This window comes from Hermetia illucens, chromosome 4, assembly GCF_905115235.1.
Source record: "Hermetia illucens chromosome 4, iHerIll2.2.curated.20191125, whole genome shotgun sequence".
Lineage (NCBI taxonomy): Eukaryota > Metazoa > Arthropoda > Insecta > Diptera > Stratiomyidae > Hermetia > Hermetia illucens.
The window spans coordinates 30,634,129-30,653,819 of record NC_051852.1 but is presented as its reverse complement, the minus strand read 5'-3'; the positions used below and the strand labels follow the sequence as shown (position 1 = coordinate 30,653,819).

Sequence of the window (19,691 nt, the reverse complement as noted above, 5' to 3'; positions counted from 1 at the left end):
TGGCCGCCAGCTCGTCTCGCTAGGCTGTACGGAGGTCGAGGAGCACGAAAGACAAGGACCGCGGCCACGACGGATCGTCGCGAGCCATTAAAGCGGTCTTCAGCATCCAATGCAAATTTTCCAGCATAACATTGGACTGTGGATGGTATGCAGTAGTCTTATGCCGTTTAAAGCCAAGGAGCTTTCCTAACTCCGCGAAAAGAGTAGATTCGAATTCCGTGGTCCATGATGATGACGGGCTGGAACACCAAAGCGCGGAATGCATTCTCGACAGAGGGCCACGGCACATGATTGCGCCGTAATGTCAGACAGAAGTATTGCTACAGGCCACCGCGTAAACCTGCGTTTAGCGGCCGTGAACTCATCATCTATGGCTACAGGCAGGGGGGTGTGATTATCGGACTCTGCCGAACGTTTTCGTGGCGCTCCATTTTAGCGGACATCAGCATCCCCATAGTAGGCGCAGACTTCCTGTGTCACTAAGGACGTCAGGGAAGATTTCTACCTGCCGAAATAACACTCTCTCGATAATTTTCAAGGACGTTGCCGGCCATCGCATTCGCGCACTCTTCCGAAAGTTTCGCAACATCACTACGGAAAGTAGTTTCTCCAAGCCAGTGGAGCACGATGTGCAGCACCTTATCAATACCACCAACCATCCAATCTTCTCGAAGGTGCGCCCTCTTTCACCCAAGAAGCTTGCTGTTGCGAAGAGAGAGTTGGAAAATTTGATGAAATTGGGTATCTGCAGACTATCAAACAGTTGTTGGTCCTCTCCACCTCATACAGTCCCTAAGCCAAACAACGAATGGAGTCCATGCGGAGATTATAGGCGTTTGAATGCTCGGACAGTTCCAGATCGATATCCCATACCACCCATCCATGATTTCAGGCACTCATTAACGAACTGCCGTGTTTTTACGACTTTGAATCTAGCCAAGGCATACCACCAAATCCCTGTAGCTCCTGAAGACCTTCCGAAGAAGCGTATTTGCACACCATTCGGATTCTTCGAGTTCACTAGGATTACTTTCTACAGAAGTAGAAGAGAAGAGTAAACTTCTTATCATCTTATATTTTGTGGTACCAGCTTCAAGCCCATTGTGCCACAAGAATGTTCAGTTACCTTTATTGTCCAATATGATAATTAGGCCTTACGAGCATTTGAGTTCAGATTCAGACGGATTAAAGCAGCAGTCACCTCAATGGAAACTGAAGCATCAACTACATTGAACGCACCTGAAGCCTTGCTAAGCTTTTGACATGAAGCTGCCTCAACATGACATGGTGCCTGCTAAAGTAATCAGGCCTCCCAGCCCAAAACTAGCCTATTCATGATAATATATAGTCCATATCATATTCAATTTTGGTTGCCTGGTTCCAAGTACTGCGATATAATATATTATATTTGCAACGCTGCTCCTCCTTGCGTTGTTACTAGTCCTGCCACCCCCACCACCTCTTTTAAGGGCTTTAGCTACGTTTTAACGTACATCCCATCCACCTATATCGTTCGTGGTCAATATTCACACCTAAACTATTAGCAAAGTAAACAGCTCCCTATCCGGCCCTGCGACTTCTCTAGAAACCTAAACTTAGCCGTAAAGTTCCCCTTAATATATAATGCGTATAAATGTATAATGTTAACAATTTAAAAACACATTCTTTTTTCTTTGCCTTCTACAGAGGTAACAATCATCCCAACCTACGATACAGACGTTCTCGGCTATTGGGTCTCAGAAAACGAGGAACTCTTGGCTAAATACCACATCGATCTATCCCCATCAGCATCACGTTGCACAATCAACCTACAGGATCATGAGACTTCATGTTCAGCATATCGACTAGAATTCTAGGCAACGGGAATGTTTATAGCCTTTTCACCAGGGATGGATTTACAACAACAATCACAACAAAATCAGTAAGAGCAGCAATTCAAAATCAACCAACTAAGATCACAGTTGCTCCTGAAGTGTATGTAGGAAAACGATCATCAAACGCTACAACACAGAAACAGCAAGAGTAAACCTTTCTTTTCAGAGAATAAATTTTTCGATAATATTCTGAATTTATTTGATAGTGAAACGAGATCAGTTTTAATTATTATTATTAGATGTATATTTTCTCTCTGAAATATATTTTCTTAATAATAATAAATTTATTATTGTAAAGAAAAAATCAATTGGAAGATAATATACGAGTAGAATGAACACTAAGAAGTGTATAAAGATTGAAAAGCCCCCTACGTGAAAGGATAAGATTGTTATGAAACTGGAGAGAGATAATAAAATTGAAGAAACCCCTGATTATGTGTTTCAAGTGCGACCTGATAATTAGAATGAGTACTATAAAAAGAATGAATTTCGCGCACTTGATTTCAATACGTTCCGGTCATATTTAATTGAGCATAATTCAACCGAAAATTGAACACGCACAAAACCACTAAATAAAACCGATATTTTGAAGTATAATTCAATTTTCGAGACTAGTTGAAACTATGCAGGAAAGCGGCCCGGTCCCTTAAAAACTACAAATATATAGCGTATATATATTTTTGAAAGCTTCACAAGAAAGTTGAAAAACTAAAACTATTTAGTCCTGATGAAAATCGAGAATTTCATGTCCCATTTATGATCAAATTACTAAATAAGCATTCTTTCATTTGTCACGACAACAACAAAGAAATGAAACAAGAAATCAGGTAAAAGCTTCTATGCTATTTGTGAGAAAACAATAAGAAAAAGTTCTAAAAGATTCAACACGCGAAGCCTTGAAAGATTCCGATCTGAAGTTGGGAACTTGAAAGTAAATGCTTAATTGTTATATTTTTCAAAGGAACGAAGACTATGATATTAAATAAATAGGAAAAGATGACGATTTGCGGAAGAAGTGTGTGCCTCTGCCAAGCAAAACCTTTATTTAAGCCATGAAAAATGCCTGAAATATGAAAAACGAATACGAATGAAATTATCGCTTTGTTAAGTTTTGTTTTTTCGCCTACAATCCAAATTGCACCCAAATCAAATTTAGAATTTTTATATAAAAATTTTATCAATTTAAAAATATGCATTTTATATATTGTATTTATATTTAAGGCTAGCTACATCTATTGTGTTTTCAAAACTACGAACCACGCTTTGTCATTGAAATTCAAGCTTTGAAATTATTATTTACTTACTAATTTGTTTTCTGCTTTATACACGAAATACTTTTACTAAAGAGTATCTTTCTTTTACTGAAAGAGAACACTTATTGCTGACAGATTGAAATTTTGTAAATTATATCCTTGTTGAAAACGCTATGAACACAAACCTTGATGCTTATGGTAAAACGGATTATGAGAATGTCTCAAAGAAATCATGAACTACGCCAGGAAGTAAATAGGATCTAAAATTAGAATAAACAAATGTAATAATTAAAAGCATATAATCCAAATGACAGATAGGAAATATAATGTTCTTAAAATTGAAATTTTCAACTGCGTAATCACACGAAAAAAATAAACGAATATCAACCAGACATTTGTATTTAGGTCAAATTTTGAGTGAAAGATTGTCAAAAGCAACCGGAATTGTTATTGATTTCCATCCGAACCCTTAAGTATTTAATTTTAATAATTTGTGAATTAATTAGTCTTCAAGTTACAATTGTTTTAAAAATATTATGAATAATATTGGTTTCATCAATTTTCAGTTATCGCCTTACATATTTTTTTTTTAATTTTTTCAAATTATACTTTTTTTGTATTTCAATATTTATTATACTTGAAATACAATTTTATTTAAATTAGATTTTTATTATATTCATAACAGTATTGTAATATAATTTTTTGTGTCGTTTCGGATTATATCTATTAAATAACATAATTTCAATAATTTTCAGGAAATCCGTAAACACTTTTGGCAATTTTGAACAAAATAAATCATTACAGAAGATAATTCATTCAATTTCTAACATCTATCTGAATAAGAATTATTTTAGTAAGTAAATGTGTATTTGCACTAGTCGTCGTAATATGCTAAATAACTTATATAATAATATTCATGTTGTTAGCAATCGTGTCTAGATGAGATCGCTAGATTTTTAGAAACAAAATGTCAAATATGAGCATTATATGAATCGTTATCATTAAATACTGCTAGTGAAAATATAAGAAAAAACAACAAGCTAAATTCGGTACCTATTTACGATGTTAGAATAGTGAAATTTACATGCATACGAATATAAGTCATGTTGCTATTTATTAACGACTATACCACGTTATTAAGGTAAAAAGAAAACTTATTCTCAAATGGATGAAATACGAATGACACGTCAATAATATTGACTTGCATGAAAAGTTTTGATGATAGTCATACATAACAAGTGATTAGTAAACTCAAAAAAAAAACAAAAATCTAATAAGCTCCGTGCAGGGCTAGACCAGAATACAAGGACATAAAATAGTCAAAAATGATGTCCGCTGCAATCTCATTTTTGCGGGTTAAATACAATAAGCCCGTCTTTGATTTATCTTTTTTTACTAAAGATCAATCGAAACCGATCCAGTATGGCCTCCAATTGTTAGAAACTGATCAAAATTTGAATTTCTCAAATCACATTTTTGCTAAAATAATTAATATAACATAACATATAGGAAACTATAAAATTTTATGATAAATATGAAACACAGAAAAGAAAATTTTGATGAAAAATATTTCATTTTCAGAGACAGAGAATAGGAGTGGATTTAGTTATAAATCTATTCCATAAAAATTGAATCAATTTCAATACAATTAGCACATCTAATCAGTAAAAGAATTTCAAGTAAATGAAAATGCCATACAATGGAAATAAGTCAAGTCAGGTGATAGCAAAAATAACAGAACTAGACTAGGATTGAAACAAATGCGGAAAATTATGTCAAATAATTTCTCAAAACTCTGATATAGACGACTCCAAGTACCTCTCTTTTTAATCTACGTACATCTTTACACTAAAATATGTAATTCTCGTAATCTTTCTTCAAATCGTCTTAGCAGAACAAAGAATCAAGAAATTCACAGAAATTCATATTTAAATTAAAAGAAGATTAAAACGATTTTTTTCCGTAAATAAAGAATGGGTATATGAAGTGTATAATAACCAAGTTCAAAAAGATGTATTTACTAGGGGCTTGGAAGAAAATTATTACTAAGAAAATTAATAATAAATTACGCTAACACGACATACACATAACAAAAACATGGAAGGGACTTTGGAAAAATTAAAATTGGATCAGAGATGATAAAAATTGGATCAGAAGCGATGGAAAATGGTGATAAAATTAGAAAAAATCTAAGTAATAACATCGTAAATGCAAACTCAAAATTATAATAACTTCGTGAATGCAAATCAAATTAAACTGAAAAAGCCATTAAAGTAAAATTAATGTTCGCATATCCAACACCTAACTACAAAATAATAAAAGAAAGATTAATAGAAAAGTGCAACAAATACTTAGCAATTCAGGATAACTTTTCAACATGATCCAGGAAAAATTGAAAATTTAATATAATTAAAAATAAAAACTACTTGCTAATTAAAAACTAAGAGAATAAATTAGGGAAAATTCTTTTCTTTGATCTAAAAAATTATCATTTTTCGCAAATATGATATATTCAGGACAAAATTCTTAGAACAGCACAATACATGTTCAAAAAAATATTATTCATGCAAGAAATGATTTTTTTTACTGAAAACAGAAATGCTTTTCCCTAATTTGCTGTGTCTTATTAATGAATGATAATATGTAAAGATATTCGCTTTGATTTACTTAGGTCCAGTTGACTATAAATGATAAATCATTCTTAATGAAATTGATTTAAACTGATGCCGGGAGTCCCGGGTAATATGGCAAATAAAACTTACATAAAGCAGTGAAAATTAATATTTACTTTCAAAGAAATACGTGAGTAGTTCTTATGATTTTATAAGATATTTCCACATTATTTATGTTTTAGATTATTATTCTTTTTAAATTTTGTTAATAGTTTAATGACAAAGGAAGATTTTATAATTGTAAATTTTAATTTCCATGAACTTCGAAGTGAACACGGTTTTATTACTACTTTGTGCTTTAGTTTTGATTGGAAATTGGCCAAAAAGTAATGCAATTAAGAATGGTCTTAAAAAGATCCTAGTGTGGACCAAAACTTTGCTATTAAATAAATCAGATAGACAGCACGGTCAAAATTTTCAACTAAAGCCAAGAAAAATAGTAAAACCATTTTCACTTAAAAATTTCACTGAAATTAAAATTTGCAATCACGAAAACAATTTTCGCCATTAAAATATTAACAAACCTTTTAATATTACTAATTTAAATTTATCTAAAACCCAAAAATTTTGCATAAAAGAATAAAACTTAATAATAGCAATAAAACATGCTAAATTCAAAACGAAATTATAATTTACATCTCATCCAAAACCCGAAAATTTTGCATAGAAATTTTTGAAAAAGTAAAATAAAACTTTAAAAGATTGTGCACCGTCCAAATTTTTGCATTAGAGAACAAAGAAAATATAATAACTTTAAATTTTCTTTACTAGCCGATCAAGTAACAATATTATCTTGAAAACAAACGGAGCGTACAAAACTTTTTTAGTAGATTTCATAAAATATAAAAACAATTTTATGCTTAGGGACGAAAAATATTGTAGACATTTTCGAAAGATTTTTTCAATAGCTGGCTAACTATGATTGAATTCTTGAATGTTATTTAAATTTGCATAGAATTAAAAGGCAAGGATTGTGAAAAAGGAAAAAGGATCGAAAGAGATTGCTGATCTTATTTTCTAGATTATATATACTTCTGAAAGCAAATTCTAACCTCAAATTGAAAAATATAGAAATAGAACGTATCCTTACTTTAGACCGAAGCACTCCGCAAACGTCCATTCGTTTAAAATTCTTGATATCTTCTATGATGGCTAAGCTTCGGAGGCATTCCATTCCAAAATTTTTTAAGCTGCAAAATAGTGGTCATAATCACGATTGACTCCATTTAGGATTTGTACACCCAATGCTCTGAATTTTGTTCCTTTGTTTTGATAATTTTTTTCAAAGTAAAGAAAGGAAGTAAATAGAGCTTATCACTTGAGCTTTGGTAATAAGCAGGGTGGGAGGAGTATCATGAATCAGTACCAGGCTAATGTCGTCGATATTGTCAAGAAATAGCTCCCCTCCCCCCACCCCTCCGTTGTGCATCTATAATAGTACTCAATGCGCTGAAGGCTGGTAGAGGCGCTTGATATCAATAAACGGCAGGTCAGCATACAAAGAAAACAAACAATCAGATACCGAAATGAGTCTTGAAATTCGACCTCACCTTCCCTATCTTCATTTCTGGGCGCGGTATAATCCAGATGGTAAAGCATTTGAGCTTGGTGCATAGTATCAGTGCAAAAGTTGAGTAACTTTTTTGTAAAGATGTTTTCATCTTCTGTACAATTCCTTTCTAGAGTCATTTCGGAAATATATAGTCACATGGGACAGATTTGCTATCTTTCTTGCAAAGGAATAATACATTTCATTCAAGGTCTTCAGCAGTCTCGTTATTATGCTCATAGGGTCACGTAATGGTATCCTAAATATAATGCACACTCTCATTGCAATCATGACGCCATGCTGGCTATACTGTAGCTAATGGACCTGGATCGCAAAGAACTCACAAGTTTACGTTTGTTCCCACGAAGCTAAGCACCCTTGCTAGAGAAAAGCTACGTTGTTCTGCCTTTTGATGCAAGTAATCCAAATGGTCCTTGAAATTCAGCCACAACCATCGTCTTCAGGTACCAAATTTAATATTAACGGTTTTCATGGTTGGCGAAGTGAATATTTTTTTTTTTCTTTTTTCGCCCCTGGTTTGATCATTCAGCTGCAAAGCCAATCATCGTTGCCTTCTTCAGTATACAAAGACAAAACACACCGTGCTCTAGTAAGGAACTTTCTGAAATTTCCAACGAGACGGTATAGTTTTTCTATCCATAGTCTATCTCGTACTGCTTTCAACACTTGGAGAATGTTGCAACCACACAAGGATTCCCATATAGAAACCTCCCACGAGTCGAGATGAATAGGTCGAAAGACTTCATAACGTTGACCACCACGAACGATGAATGGCTGCGTCTGATGGGAGATCTAGGAACCCCTTACAACCCCTCAGAATGTAATTCTAAGCCTTCCTTACCTAATGAAGAAAGGATGTTACCGTAAGGCTGACAATCTCAGCCAGTGCCCAAAAGAAACGGCTAATATGAGAATTGCCTTTGTTTGAACATTGCATCACCTAGCATGTCTCATCAAGAAGTTACTAGCCTTGAGTGTGTCTTTCCGCGAGAAAATGTTTAGCATACCTTATCCGTAAGTTATAGCACTTACTTGCTCAAGGTAATTCTTTTCAGTAGAACCTTGAAATGGCAGTGGTAGTATTGCGGGGAAAAAAAAGGTGGCATCAATTGGCTGATGGGAATAAAGGCGGTTACATACAAGTGCACGAAGCAGACTAATGCGTTGGAGGAGGCTTGGCAGGTGTCACAACACCTCCATGATGGTTTAGGAAGGCTTCGGTTCCAACAGTACTATTGAAGAGCCATGCAGAGTTAACTGACATAATTTAGTGGAGGGTGTTAATATTAAATGCGAAATTCGATGCGTACTTACAAGAGATTGATCGTACGATTTAAGGTTAAACACCATTTACCAGACGCAACGTAAGGATCACACAATTACAAAAAATCAACAATTCGTTTTAAAACTAAACATTTAGTACGAAACCTGTTGCACATCGTTCAAGTTTTTTCAAACTGTCAAGAAAGGATCCCTCAAGTAAGTCTATTCCTTCGACCCTTCGTGAGAAAATTGGAAATAATGGATGTAGGAAACAACAAAAGCGCTCACTTTTATTATAAATTTTCTCCAATGATATGACCTCGAAATTTTTCGGTAAATCGGTTTTACCTGTCAGAAGCTCGAAATTATCGTAGTGTGACCTAGCTACTATATTACAAGAGGTTTTGATGTAGCGCTATCCATTACGAGAGCTTTTACGTTTCCACAAATCAAACTTCTTGGTTCATTTACTCTCTTCACATCCCGAATTAGCTTTCCCCCATATGCAAGGGCAACTCATCTTATGACAGATACCAAAGCAGCACTAGTTATGTTATGTCTGTGAGAAAAGTCTGCAGGCATACCGGGTAAAATAAAGACTTTCTTATTTGATTATGAAGAAAACTTCTAAGGTGTTTCCAAAGACCATTTCTTTCCATCTTAATGCTGAAACCATTAGCAGTTGATGCTTTTAAATCTCAGGATCTGATTCTGCATTAAGAAACATTCCTCGAGAACTTTCGCCAAATCCTTGCTTTAAGCACTATACAGTAAACCAAGGCATCAGGTTAAAGCAGCATAAGCCAAACTATATGGCCCTACTCGAGTACAATGAGGCACTGGGGTCTAAGTGCTCAGAAACTTTGCCTCTTCTCCGCCTCAAGTAGCTCAGGATTAATCGAAAGTTAGCTTTTGAAAAGGTTTCTCTGTGCAATAGGGACGATGAAGCAAAAATGCGCATTGGCAGTGGTTCATTATAAGACCAGCTTCTATTAGTCCTTTTATATAATGTATATGGAAGGGTGGATATGCGCCGATAATCAGTTCTGCAGATTACCTATCCAAGCCTTTGACGAAAAACCTACAACCATAGCATGTCCTCCATTTCTGCTAGCAAAGATTCCAACTAAACTTTGTAGGAGAAAAAGGCTACATTTGTCAACAACCTTAAAAAGAGCGGCACAATTTGACTTAAATCTTCATCTATCTCTTTAGCCTTTATTCCATTTGGTAGTTAGGTGCCTCTCGAGATCTAACAATCGACCTTTAAATATCTCTAGTTTAACATGAAATTGATCTTTGAAAAATATCTAAAAATTCAGCGATAGTAGGAATATATTCTCCGAGAATCACGCTCAACTTCAAAGAATCTACATAAGTATAATTCGAATTTTCTAATGCTGGGATGATGCGGTCTTCCCTGTAGCTCCCCTCTTTGGATGGGAGTATTATTCAATGCGGTACTCTGAAGAAGTTAATGTCCAAATTATCACTTAATGGCACCTGGAACTTGTGATGCAATTGAGCCGTGATCGCGAAAATAATCTCAAAAGTTTTTCTAACGCAGGGGGCAGCTGTCACGTGGCAGCAATGTCAGGAGAAGTAGCGAACCCAACCCAAAGCCGTCGACCCTGGTACCGAACAAAATAACAAGAAAACAACAAAAAGAAGAAAGGAATCTGCAGAAAAGGCTTTGAAAACAATGGTACTTTGATAAGGTCTGCTAGATTACTCCAGTGACTCAAATATAAGGGTATAAAATGATCCAAGGCCCGAGAAAATCAATCACAATACAATCTCTCATTAAAAGGCAGGGTTATTAAAGAGTTTCAAGCAGGTTATTTTACACCATATCCTCATGCAAGATCTGGGAACTCACAAGCGCACAGTATTGACATTCCTTCTGAGACAGTTCTGGATGTCCCTAACGCTCTCTGCAACTGTTCAACAGAATATATTTATGTGCGAAAGATTGACCAGCGGGCAGGGAACCTGGGGACACTTGAAATTGGAGCAAAATTCGCACAATGTGCTCCTAAAAGAATTGTCAATTTTTCAATGAAAATATCCTCGCCCATTGAACTTTTCATTCCAAGGCAATAATCTGGTTTGCTGTACAATACTGATTTTTTGGAAAGACTTCTAGTCTTTGCTCATGATAATATTTTTGAAACTTTACTTCACTCTATATTTGTGTTTCAACTTACATAAGTACCCCAATATTCGTCGTGGGAAGGCTGTTATCCTAGCCCCAAAATTAGCTTATTCTTCAATATAAAAATCGTCCATTCTGAAGTGGTGTTCTGGCTCACTGGCCAATATTAATTTCCCAGGAAGTCGACGTTTGGAAGTCACATCATTTGCTTCGGTAAGCTTTTTTCCACCCGACTATAAACTACACCAAATTCTCATCCATTCCCCAATTAGGACTGTCATCAGCATAGAGGAGGTAGTTATAAGTATTGATAATAGACTATGCCTACTTAGACAGTTTCCTTCCACTGCAACTCGCAGGAGCTTGCGAAACAAATAAAGTTTCTCCAGGGCAGAGAGCGCACAGATTGTTCGTTGTGAGGAATCCTACAAAAGTATCTCTGAAGTTTGATAAAACCAAATTGCTCCATATGAAATTCAGAACCGCCTGCTGTTCCCAATAACATTGACAGTGGGTAGCCAAGATCGGCTATTGCCCCGATTATCGCAAGCAATAGATTATGGACCAATGGCCTGTTGGAAAACCTAGAAGGACTTCGATTCGTCCCTTCATGAGGTAGTCGCCAGCTTTCATTTCAAGCATTTTCGCCTGCCTATGGAAGCTCAAATTACTTCATTCCACTCCGCGAATCCTTAAGAATTCACTCTTCGGAGTAGGCTTGACAGCAAATGTCATGATACCCAAGGTGGCACCCAACCATAACCCCAATCGTCCTACAGCTATTTAAGAACGATTCTTCTCTCTCGCTACTTACGACGAAATATATTCCGCGGGTATCAGAATCAGATTAATTATCTTTCCAAGCTAAAATGGCACTCAGTTCATTTGCGTCGTTACTCGTATTCCGATTTACATACAAATCCGGATGAGGTATATTTAAAACTTCAAATGCTACGGACTCCAGTAATGTTTTAACAGCAAAGTTTTTGGATTTACATTACAATGCCCTAATGACATTCCTTGAACCTTTTGCGCTGAACGCCTTTAGATTTTCCTTATCGCAATTCTACGACGTTAGGTCAATCTGATTCCCGGAGGTAATGATTCCATGATTGTTTGGAGTTAAAATGCAGTTTCATGTACTTGACTGAGTTAACTGAAATTTCATCTTCAGTCTCCAATAAAGAGCCATACGTGTAATTATACACTTCACTGAATATTATAGGCCATAAGTCACGACCAAATTCAAAGCGGATCTATAAGCAAATGGACTGAAATTAAGAAGTTCGACTCATCATTTCCCTCCTAACCCGCTGCCAAATTCCATGAGGCTTCTTTACAACCCTGTAAGCAATTTACCCAGCAATAAGAATTCAACAATGAGGTTGTGTAAGGTATTGTAACTTGAACTATTGCACCATACCATGCAGAAGGACCTCAAGGTGCCTATATACAGCATAATTTCATTATGTATACATTATGCCAAAATACTGCTGATGTCCGTTACTGGTTCAAGCCCAAAAGTTTCCATTCCTTTTTATCTGCTCTCCACCATTTCGGTCTAGAAAGGGAGATTTTACCCTAATGAAAAAAAAGCTATAGTGAATATGAAAAGAAAAGTGGGGTTGATTAGAACCTCACCCGCAAATTACTTCTGTCAACTGCTGGTGCAGAGAGATTAGTGATCCTGCAGAGATTCCCGCACCTAAACAGCTTTACTTGGTTGTTCTTTAAATGTTCTCTCTAATTGTTATCCTACTTATAAGCTACATTTAAATTGAGATATCAAAAATATTTTTTCGCTGTTTCTGCTTTCAAATTGAAGGAGCATCAACAATTCTACAGTATCACAAATATTATAAGATGTCCAGATCGATATGAAAGGAATGCAGCGGAAAACTGTTATTTGCGCTGGAAGATGATTGTTCTTAGCATTAAAATACCATGCGTTCACTATTGACTATTATTAACCGCTTAAGTTCAGGCAGATCTACTTTTCTCCTCCAAAAACAACCATTGCCTGGAGTATTTTCAAATAATACCGGATTACCTCAAAAAAAAAGTGGGATAACGATACACTGTCAATAAAAGGTCAATAAAAATGTCTTCAATATGATGAAATGCAAAATCGAAGACGGCTCCATGTGTAGTTCTATGATAATATCTACCTCCTTCAGCAAACGAATTCCTGGGCCCAAAACTCTTTTGCAAAATTCTCAAAAAGTATCTCACAAACCAGGAAAGGTGAGCAGCTTTAGATCACGAAAGTCCAGTTTTTGTTAGCCAACTATCACTTACAACCACATAACTCTGTCAAGCACAGAGACATTTGCATCGAAAGGCCATTCAATCTAGAAAGTGTGACGAAGAAGGAACCTAAAGTCATGGTGAGACCATCTGATTGATAACCGTCCAATGTTCTACTCCGACCTAACAAACGAATCTATTCAGAAACCACACCTAATTCTAAATGAAAGATGTGATTTAAGTATATATTTATGATTTACGGATTCATACTTCTTGAACCTACTTTGTAAATTTTATTTTCCTGGTTCCTGCTTGAAAAGAGGTCTTAAAAATGGATAGTCTTAATGGAAATATGATCAGCAATCCTACGATCCTGACAACCACACCATTGTAAAGTTGACTAAATCGTGCTTACGCTTATCGCATAGAAAACAAGGCCATATTTATTTAAAATGAAAATAAATATAAAAAATAATCCAGTCCTTTCAAGATAATAAGCAAATGTGCAAACTTTACTGCAATTTTTCCTTATGAAAAAAAGATTTACAAGAATTTTTCCAGTCAATCTCATATACAACACTCAACATGAAAATAGATTTTAATGCAGATTTGTTGCACTCTAGCATCATTCTTAGAATGCGTATATTAATATAAATTCGACTTTTTGATCAACAATTACAATTTAAAACGACGACAAACGAAGAACAAAAAAGTATCTTCATTGTATACATAAATGTGATAAATATTAGCAAAATTTTGCATGAAAAAATTATTCTTCATGCGAAATAAATTTCAATTCGGTTTTCACCATAGAAACAAGAATTGGAACACTCACATATTTAAAAGCTTCTGAAAGAGCTTAAATGAGGGGTGGAAAAAGTACATCGGAACGAAAATAACGATGAGAGTTTGATTGAACTACATTTGAACGAGGATATAAATCTTTTTATTGATTCTGCGATTATTTTATTTAAATATTAAACGCACTGTCTGAAACTGCAACCAAATGCACATCTAGTCAAATGCGGAAAAAAATTATAATCTTTTATTTGCTAAAGCAAAGCATCAACTTTGATTTCATTATAAATATTTTTTTCTTTGCGGAAAGAGATAAAAACCATAAAACTATGTATGTGATATAATCAATTGTGAAAATTCATTGGATGCAATGAATTTCTTTATATTTTTGTACCCTCTAGGGAAAGAGTGAAATGAAAGAAATTGAGGTGATTGAAACAGATAAAAAAATGGAAATAAATTTACGAAATTACTTAGGCATTTTTTATATATTATTGAAACTACTGCATTAAAACTAGGGACGGAATAAAATAAAAACTATTTCATTCTTATTATTATTAAGCTTAAAATTTATCAGCAAATGATATACATAAATATCGAAATAGTGCGCCCATGATTTCCTTTGCCAACAAATTTTTTACAATCATTTTCTAGACATTTCAAAATAATTCACCATATTTTTCATTAGCTAGAAGTTTTCTACATGTTTTCTATAAAAATTGCAGCATTTATGTGAAACGATTAAATATTAAGTTTAATATTTAATAAAAGAATAAAGAAGTGCTTTTAGCGGGGATCGCAAGTAGAGTGTAAGGTGATTAGGAATTAATGAAAATAAATAACAAATATTATTATTAAAAGAAATTATGAAATAGCCGGACAAGTAGACGTTTGATTATGAATCGATAATGAATATGGAAATGATATGACGAGTTACACAGAGAAAGAGAATCGGGGGCATTCGAAATGACTTATGAAATGGTTGAAACAAGATAATTATTAATTACTTTAGAAACTAGACCATTCAAAATGACATATATACAATTAAATACAACAAACACAAACTGATATGCGATAATTGAATGAGCTTTCTTGGAATAAATATATCTATTACGAAATTATAGGAGGATAATATAAAAATTTATGGAAAAGGATTTCAAACGTTTAATTTAGATAATAGCATACCGGCTATACACACAATCGCAATGAACACGATACGATGTATTCAATAATCTACACAGAAATAGAGCAAACACTAGCCACTCTACGGAAAACTGTCCTGAAAAAGTCTACAAGCTTGAACTCAAGACAAGAAACCAATTCAAATGTTCTAACATTAAAAATGGCAAAATGTTATGAATAAAATGGGCATGGATAAAATTAATTAAATTTGAAGAAGCAAATAAAAGACACACAACTAGAACGCGAAAATCGTGAAAATTCAAAAGATAACAAAGTCAAAGCAGATTATTGAAAGTAAAACAAAACCATAAGAAATGAATACAAAGGTAAAACTTATAGGATATATAAAAATGCAAATGAACTCTCATTATTATTACAATTATTATAGTGGTTGATAATATAAAATTTGTTTAAACATTACAGACAGAAGAAGTCGAATAAATGAACAAAATAAAACTACGAATTATTATGATGACTAAAATAAACGTGAGGAAAAAAACAAAGAAAGAATACTATTAAATATTATTATTATTAAATACACTATTAATATTATTAATAAATATTACAAGAAAAAGATATATGTTATTATGAGAATACTATTAAAAATTTACCAACAAACAGCAGAATTCAGAGGTAAGTAATAAGAAAATAAATCAATTTCAAAGCATCAGCAAGAAAAATTATATGATTTATATATGTATAAGAAGTACTTTTGTGAGTTTTGTTTGTTCTAAAAAATATTGAGTTTTCTGTGAGTTAAACTACTTAGTAAGCATTGAGCTTCTACCAATTAAACAATTAATACTTTTTATTTAATATTATTAGTGCGAAAAAAAATATTTCAAAGCCGCAAAATAAAGTTTGCTTTTATTCCTTGGAAATATTGAAATCTAGAAATAGATTTGATGTTAATCTACAAGAATAAAAGCATGAAAATATTTTGAGAGAAATCATTTACCGCATTCTAATTTTTAATGGATTTATATATTAAAATTAGAATTAAAATTTTCAACTAGAGCTCCCATTCAAAACAAATAAAGAGCAAAATAAAATGATTTTTCTTCCTTTCCTATTATTTTTCTAGAAATAAATATAGAAACAAGCAAAACTTAAGTGATCACAACAAACAAATAAGAACAAGCAACAATTTAACTACATTAAATCACCTGCAAAATATTATTTTATTCTGGTGAAAATAACTTCCCAAAAAATTTAAAATTATATTTAAAATTAAAGAATAATAGTAAGACAGACTAGAAAAAAAAACAAACATGTTTAATTACCAAAAGCAAATTCATCAAGAGGAAATTTAAATGCAAAATAAAAGTAAAAAAAATTCAAAATCATTTATGATTTAAGCCAACACTTACACACACATATAATATATACATACGAATTAAATTATGAAGAAAAAAAAATGATGGTAATTCAGAATATTTAATTATTATTAAAAGAATAACTGAAAATAAATATTGATGAAAATTTTCGAAATAGAAACAAATAAAATAGGAAGAAAAGAAAAACTCTAGGTGAAAAAAAAAAATAAATAAATCTCAAATCATGAAACCAACCAACAGGAAATTTAAAATCAGAAATGCCATGTGGTAATATGAATTTTTAAATAAAAGTGAAGCTTATCTTAATTATAAAAAAAATGTTGTTTTCTTTCTAAATTCCTAAATTTTCTTCTGATGATATCAAAGGGCATAGTTTAGACATAATCATTGATCACCAACCATTTAGGGGTATTTCCCTGTACACTACCATTTAGCAATGAACTTGAATGCCCCTTCGCTCGTTGGATCACCACAATTCTTAGCACTTACACCCCATATATGTTCTTAAATCTGCAAAAAGAGACGCAGAATGGTATACCGCAGGTTATAGGGCGGCAATTGGCAGAAAAACGGTGTCAAGTGGGGAAACACAAAAAGATATTCCCGTAAAACACTGAATTCAGGAAAATGAATAAAATGCCTGCTAGCTGACTTCAAAAGGAACCATAGAAAATTATATAAATTGTGGGAAATCTCCGTATTTTATTGAGTCATCCTTGTCTTCCCATGAAACATACATATACTTTAATTAGCCAAACCACAATCCAAAAAGTAAAGTTCTAATTGTGGCGTCTACATCAAAATCACTTCGTGTCTCCGTCAACGTTCCTCGAGGAAGCGCCCTATCACCACTTCTCGGGGTTCTTGTTATGGACATTGCCACACGAGACATCCAGCGCCATATACTCTGATCTACTTTATGCAGACGATGTTTTTCCCATAGCAAAGCTGATCTCGAGCAACTTGTCCAAAAATGGAATGATCTCCTCATGCAACACGGTTTCAGATTGAATTTGAATTAAACAGAATTTTTGACGACCGACCTCTACAGGCACTCTGAATGTCAGTTGGAATAACCTACCCAGAAATGAGCAATTTAATTTATCTCAGGTCAACGCTATCAGCCAATGGAGAGCCTTATGAAATTGCTTCATGCATTAGTGCAACCTGAATAAAGCGGCATTCCACAACTGACGTTCCTTATGATCGACATATCAATGAAAGACTCAAATCTAAAATTTAACACCACCCTGTCACCCTCTATGGTTCTGAGTGTTGGCCGACTATAAAAGACAATGAACGGCATCTTGCAGTCATGGAGACGTAGATGTTGCGTTGGACTAGTGGCGTGACACACTTTGATCACATCCGAAATGAGGACATCCGCGATAGAAAATTACGAAAGAGGCATCTTCGATGCAATGATCATGTAATTCACACAAAAGGCCGAAACAACGATGGTCTGATACGCTGGTTGTTAATTTGAAAGTCTCACGTCTGCATCCGGATCAGGCGTTTGGCAGAGAAAATAGCTAAACCGATCACGCCAAGCCGAGTCCACTTCTGAACAGGACAAAGGCTTAAGGAAAAGAAAACGTTGAAAAGTTCAGAGCGCACCAATTCTTCCCCTGGCGTTTGTAATGTTGCGAACGTAATTCGTATAGACGACAAAAACTATGCCACATTATCACGACTTTTTTGAAAAATACTATTCCTTCAAGAATCAAATCTCTTACTGTTTATTAATTTCGCTTCCTGAGCCGCCAAAGCCCGTCGTCCAGAACAAAGGCGATTCATCACACCCTACCTCACTTCCGGCCGAAATAGTTACTAGATGTGGTTCGCTCCCTTATTGCGATATTGACCTAATATTCAAAAATTTTCCATAATGAATCATCTATACTTGTCATTCGAAAGCTAAGATAAGGGGGCAACTTTTATCAACTTTACAAACTTTGAAATTGAAATGAAAAATCGATTTTGAAATTTAAAGTTTGAGTAGTTATATCTTCGGAGTGGCGGTGACCTTCATAACAGGATGAATTTTATGTAGTTTCTGGAAATGGTACCATATCGGGGATTAAATGATTGGGACAGTGGAAAATCGTGATTTTGCTGGGCAGGTCAAGTTTTCGGACACTATTTACGAAAAATGCTACAACTCTGTAACGATGAAAGAGTGGCTATTCCATGGAACAATTTTCATCAGTGGTGCAATCTAACCAAAATTTCTAGCATCGTGAACGGGACACCCTGGATAGAAAACTGGGACTAGTGGTGCTTTTGTTTAGTTTAGTTCCAAGGTCGAATATTGACTTCACCTTCACGACATCGAATGTTGCATTCTCAAAGAACGCGGCCACGCGTAAAAACTTATCACGACCTCCGTCCAGCGGAGAAGCGACTTCACAGACGAAAAAGAATGCCTGGGAACACCAACAGGTCTATGCACTAGAAAAGTACATGGAGCAGTCGCACCAGGGGCGGAAGTTTTACCAACAAGTCAGCAGGATGAAGCCTTATACACCTCGATGCTCATCCTCCCGAGACAAAGAGGGAAATCTGATTTCGGACAAAATGGGCATATTGGAGCGATGGGTTGAGTATTTTGATGAACTGCTCAACAAACGAAAATATCGGCGAGCTGAAAGTCCCGTCAACTGAATATGACAGACAAATGCTGACACCACCAAGCATGGAAGAAACATTATGTGCAATTCATCGGCTTAAAAATGGTAAATCAGCAAGGAATATGGAGGCGACCAATTACACCAAGCAGTCGATCAACTTATATTGAAAGTATGAGATAGCGAATCAATGCCTGACGACTGGAACCGAGGTATTATCTGTCCCATACATAAAGAGGAAGATATTACGCAGTGCAACAATTATAGAGGTATAACGTTGCTGAGTACTATCTATAGGATATTCTATAGCCCCATACGCCCAGAACATCATCGGGCCATACGAAAGAGGCTTCACCCCAGGCAAATCAGCAACAGATCATATTTTCTCTCTAAGGCAAGCAATGGGAAAACTGTTGGAATATGGACATCAGTTCCACCATCTTTTCATCGACTTTAAGACCGCGGGAAAAACGACTCAAGACGTACAAACTGCCTTCATCAAGATCGAGCAGACGGCGCGAGATCTTGGGGTGCACATCAGTGAAGGCTTACGAAAACAGTTTCGCTCAAAACGTCTCATCATAGGGTCAAAACTCATACTGTACAAGACAATGGTCTTGCCAGTCCTCCTTGTAGAGAAGATCCTCGGAAGAATTTTGGCCCCCAAAATGAGAATGTACCATTCCGTAACCTATATAACGACGAAATCTACC

General features: G+C 34.7%; 1 protein-coding gene across 6 annotated transcripts in view; it reads left to right on the top strand.

The window, feature by feature from the left end:
• LOC119654570 (microtubule-associated protein futsch) overlaps nucleotides 1-16,669 on the top strand; it is a 358,399-nt gene extending 341,730 nt beyond the window's left edge. For all 6 annotated transcript variants that reach the window (XM_038060023.1, XM_038060024.1, XM_038060025.1 and 3 more), the window contains one exon: nucleotides 1,687-16,669. In XM_038060023.1, coding sequence (XP_037915951.1) covers nucleotides 1,687-1,856 — 170 coding nt within the window. In that variant the 3' untranslated portion in view covers nucleotides 1,857-16,669. The remainder of the gene's footprint in view (nucleotides 1-1,686) is intronic.
• Nucleotides 16,670-19,691: the final 3,022 nt, after the last annotated feature.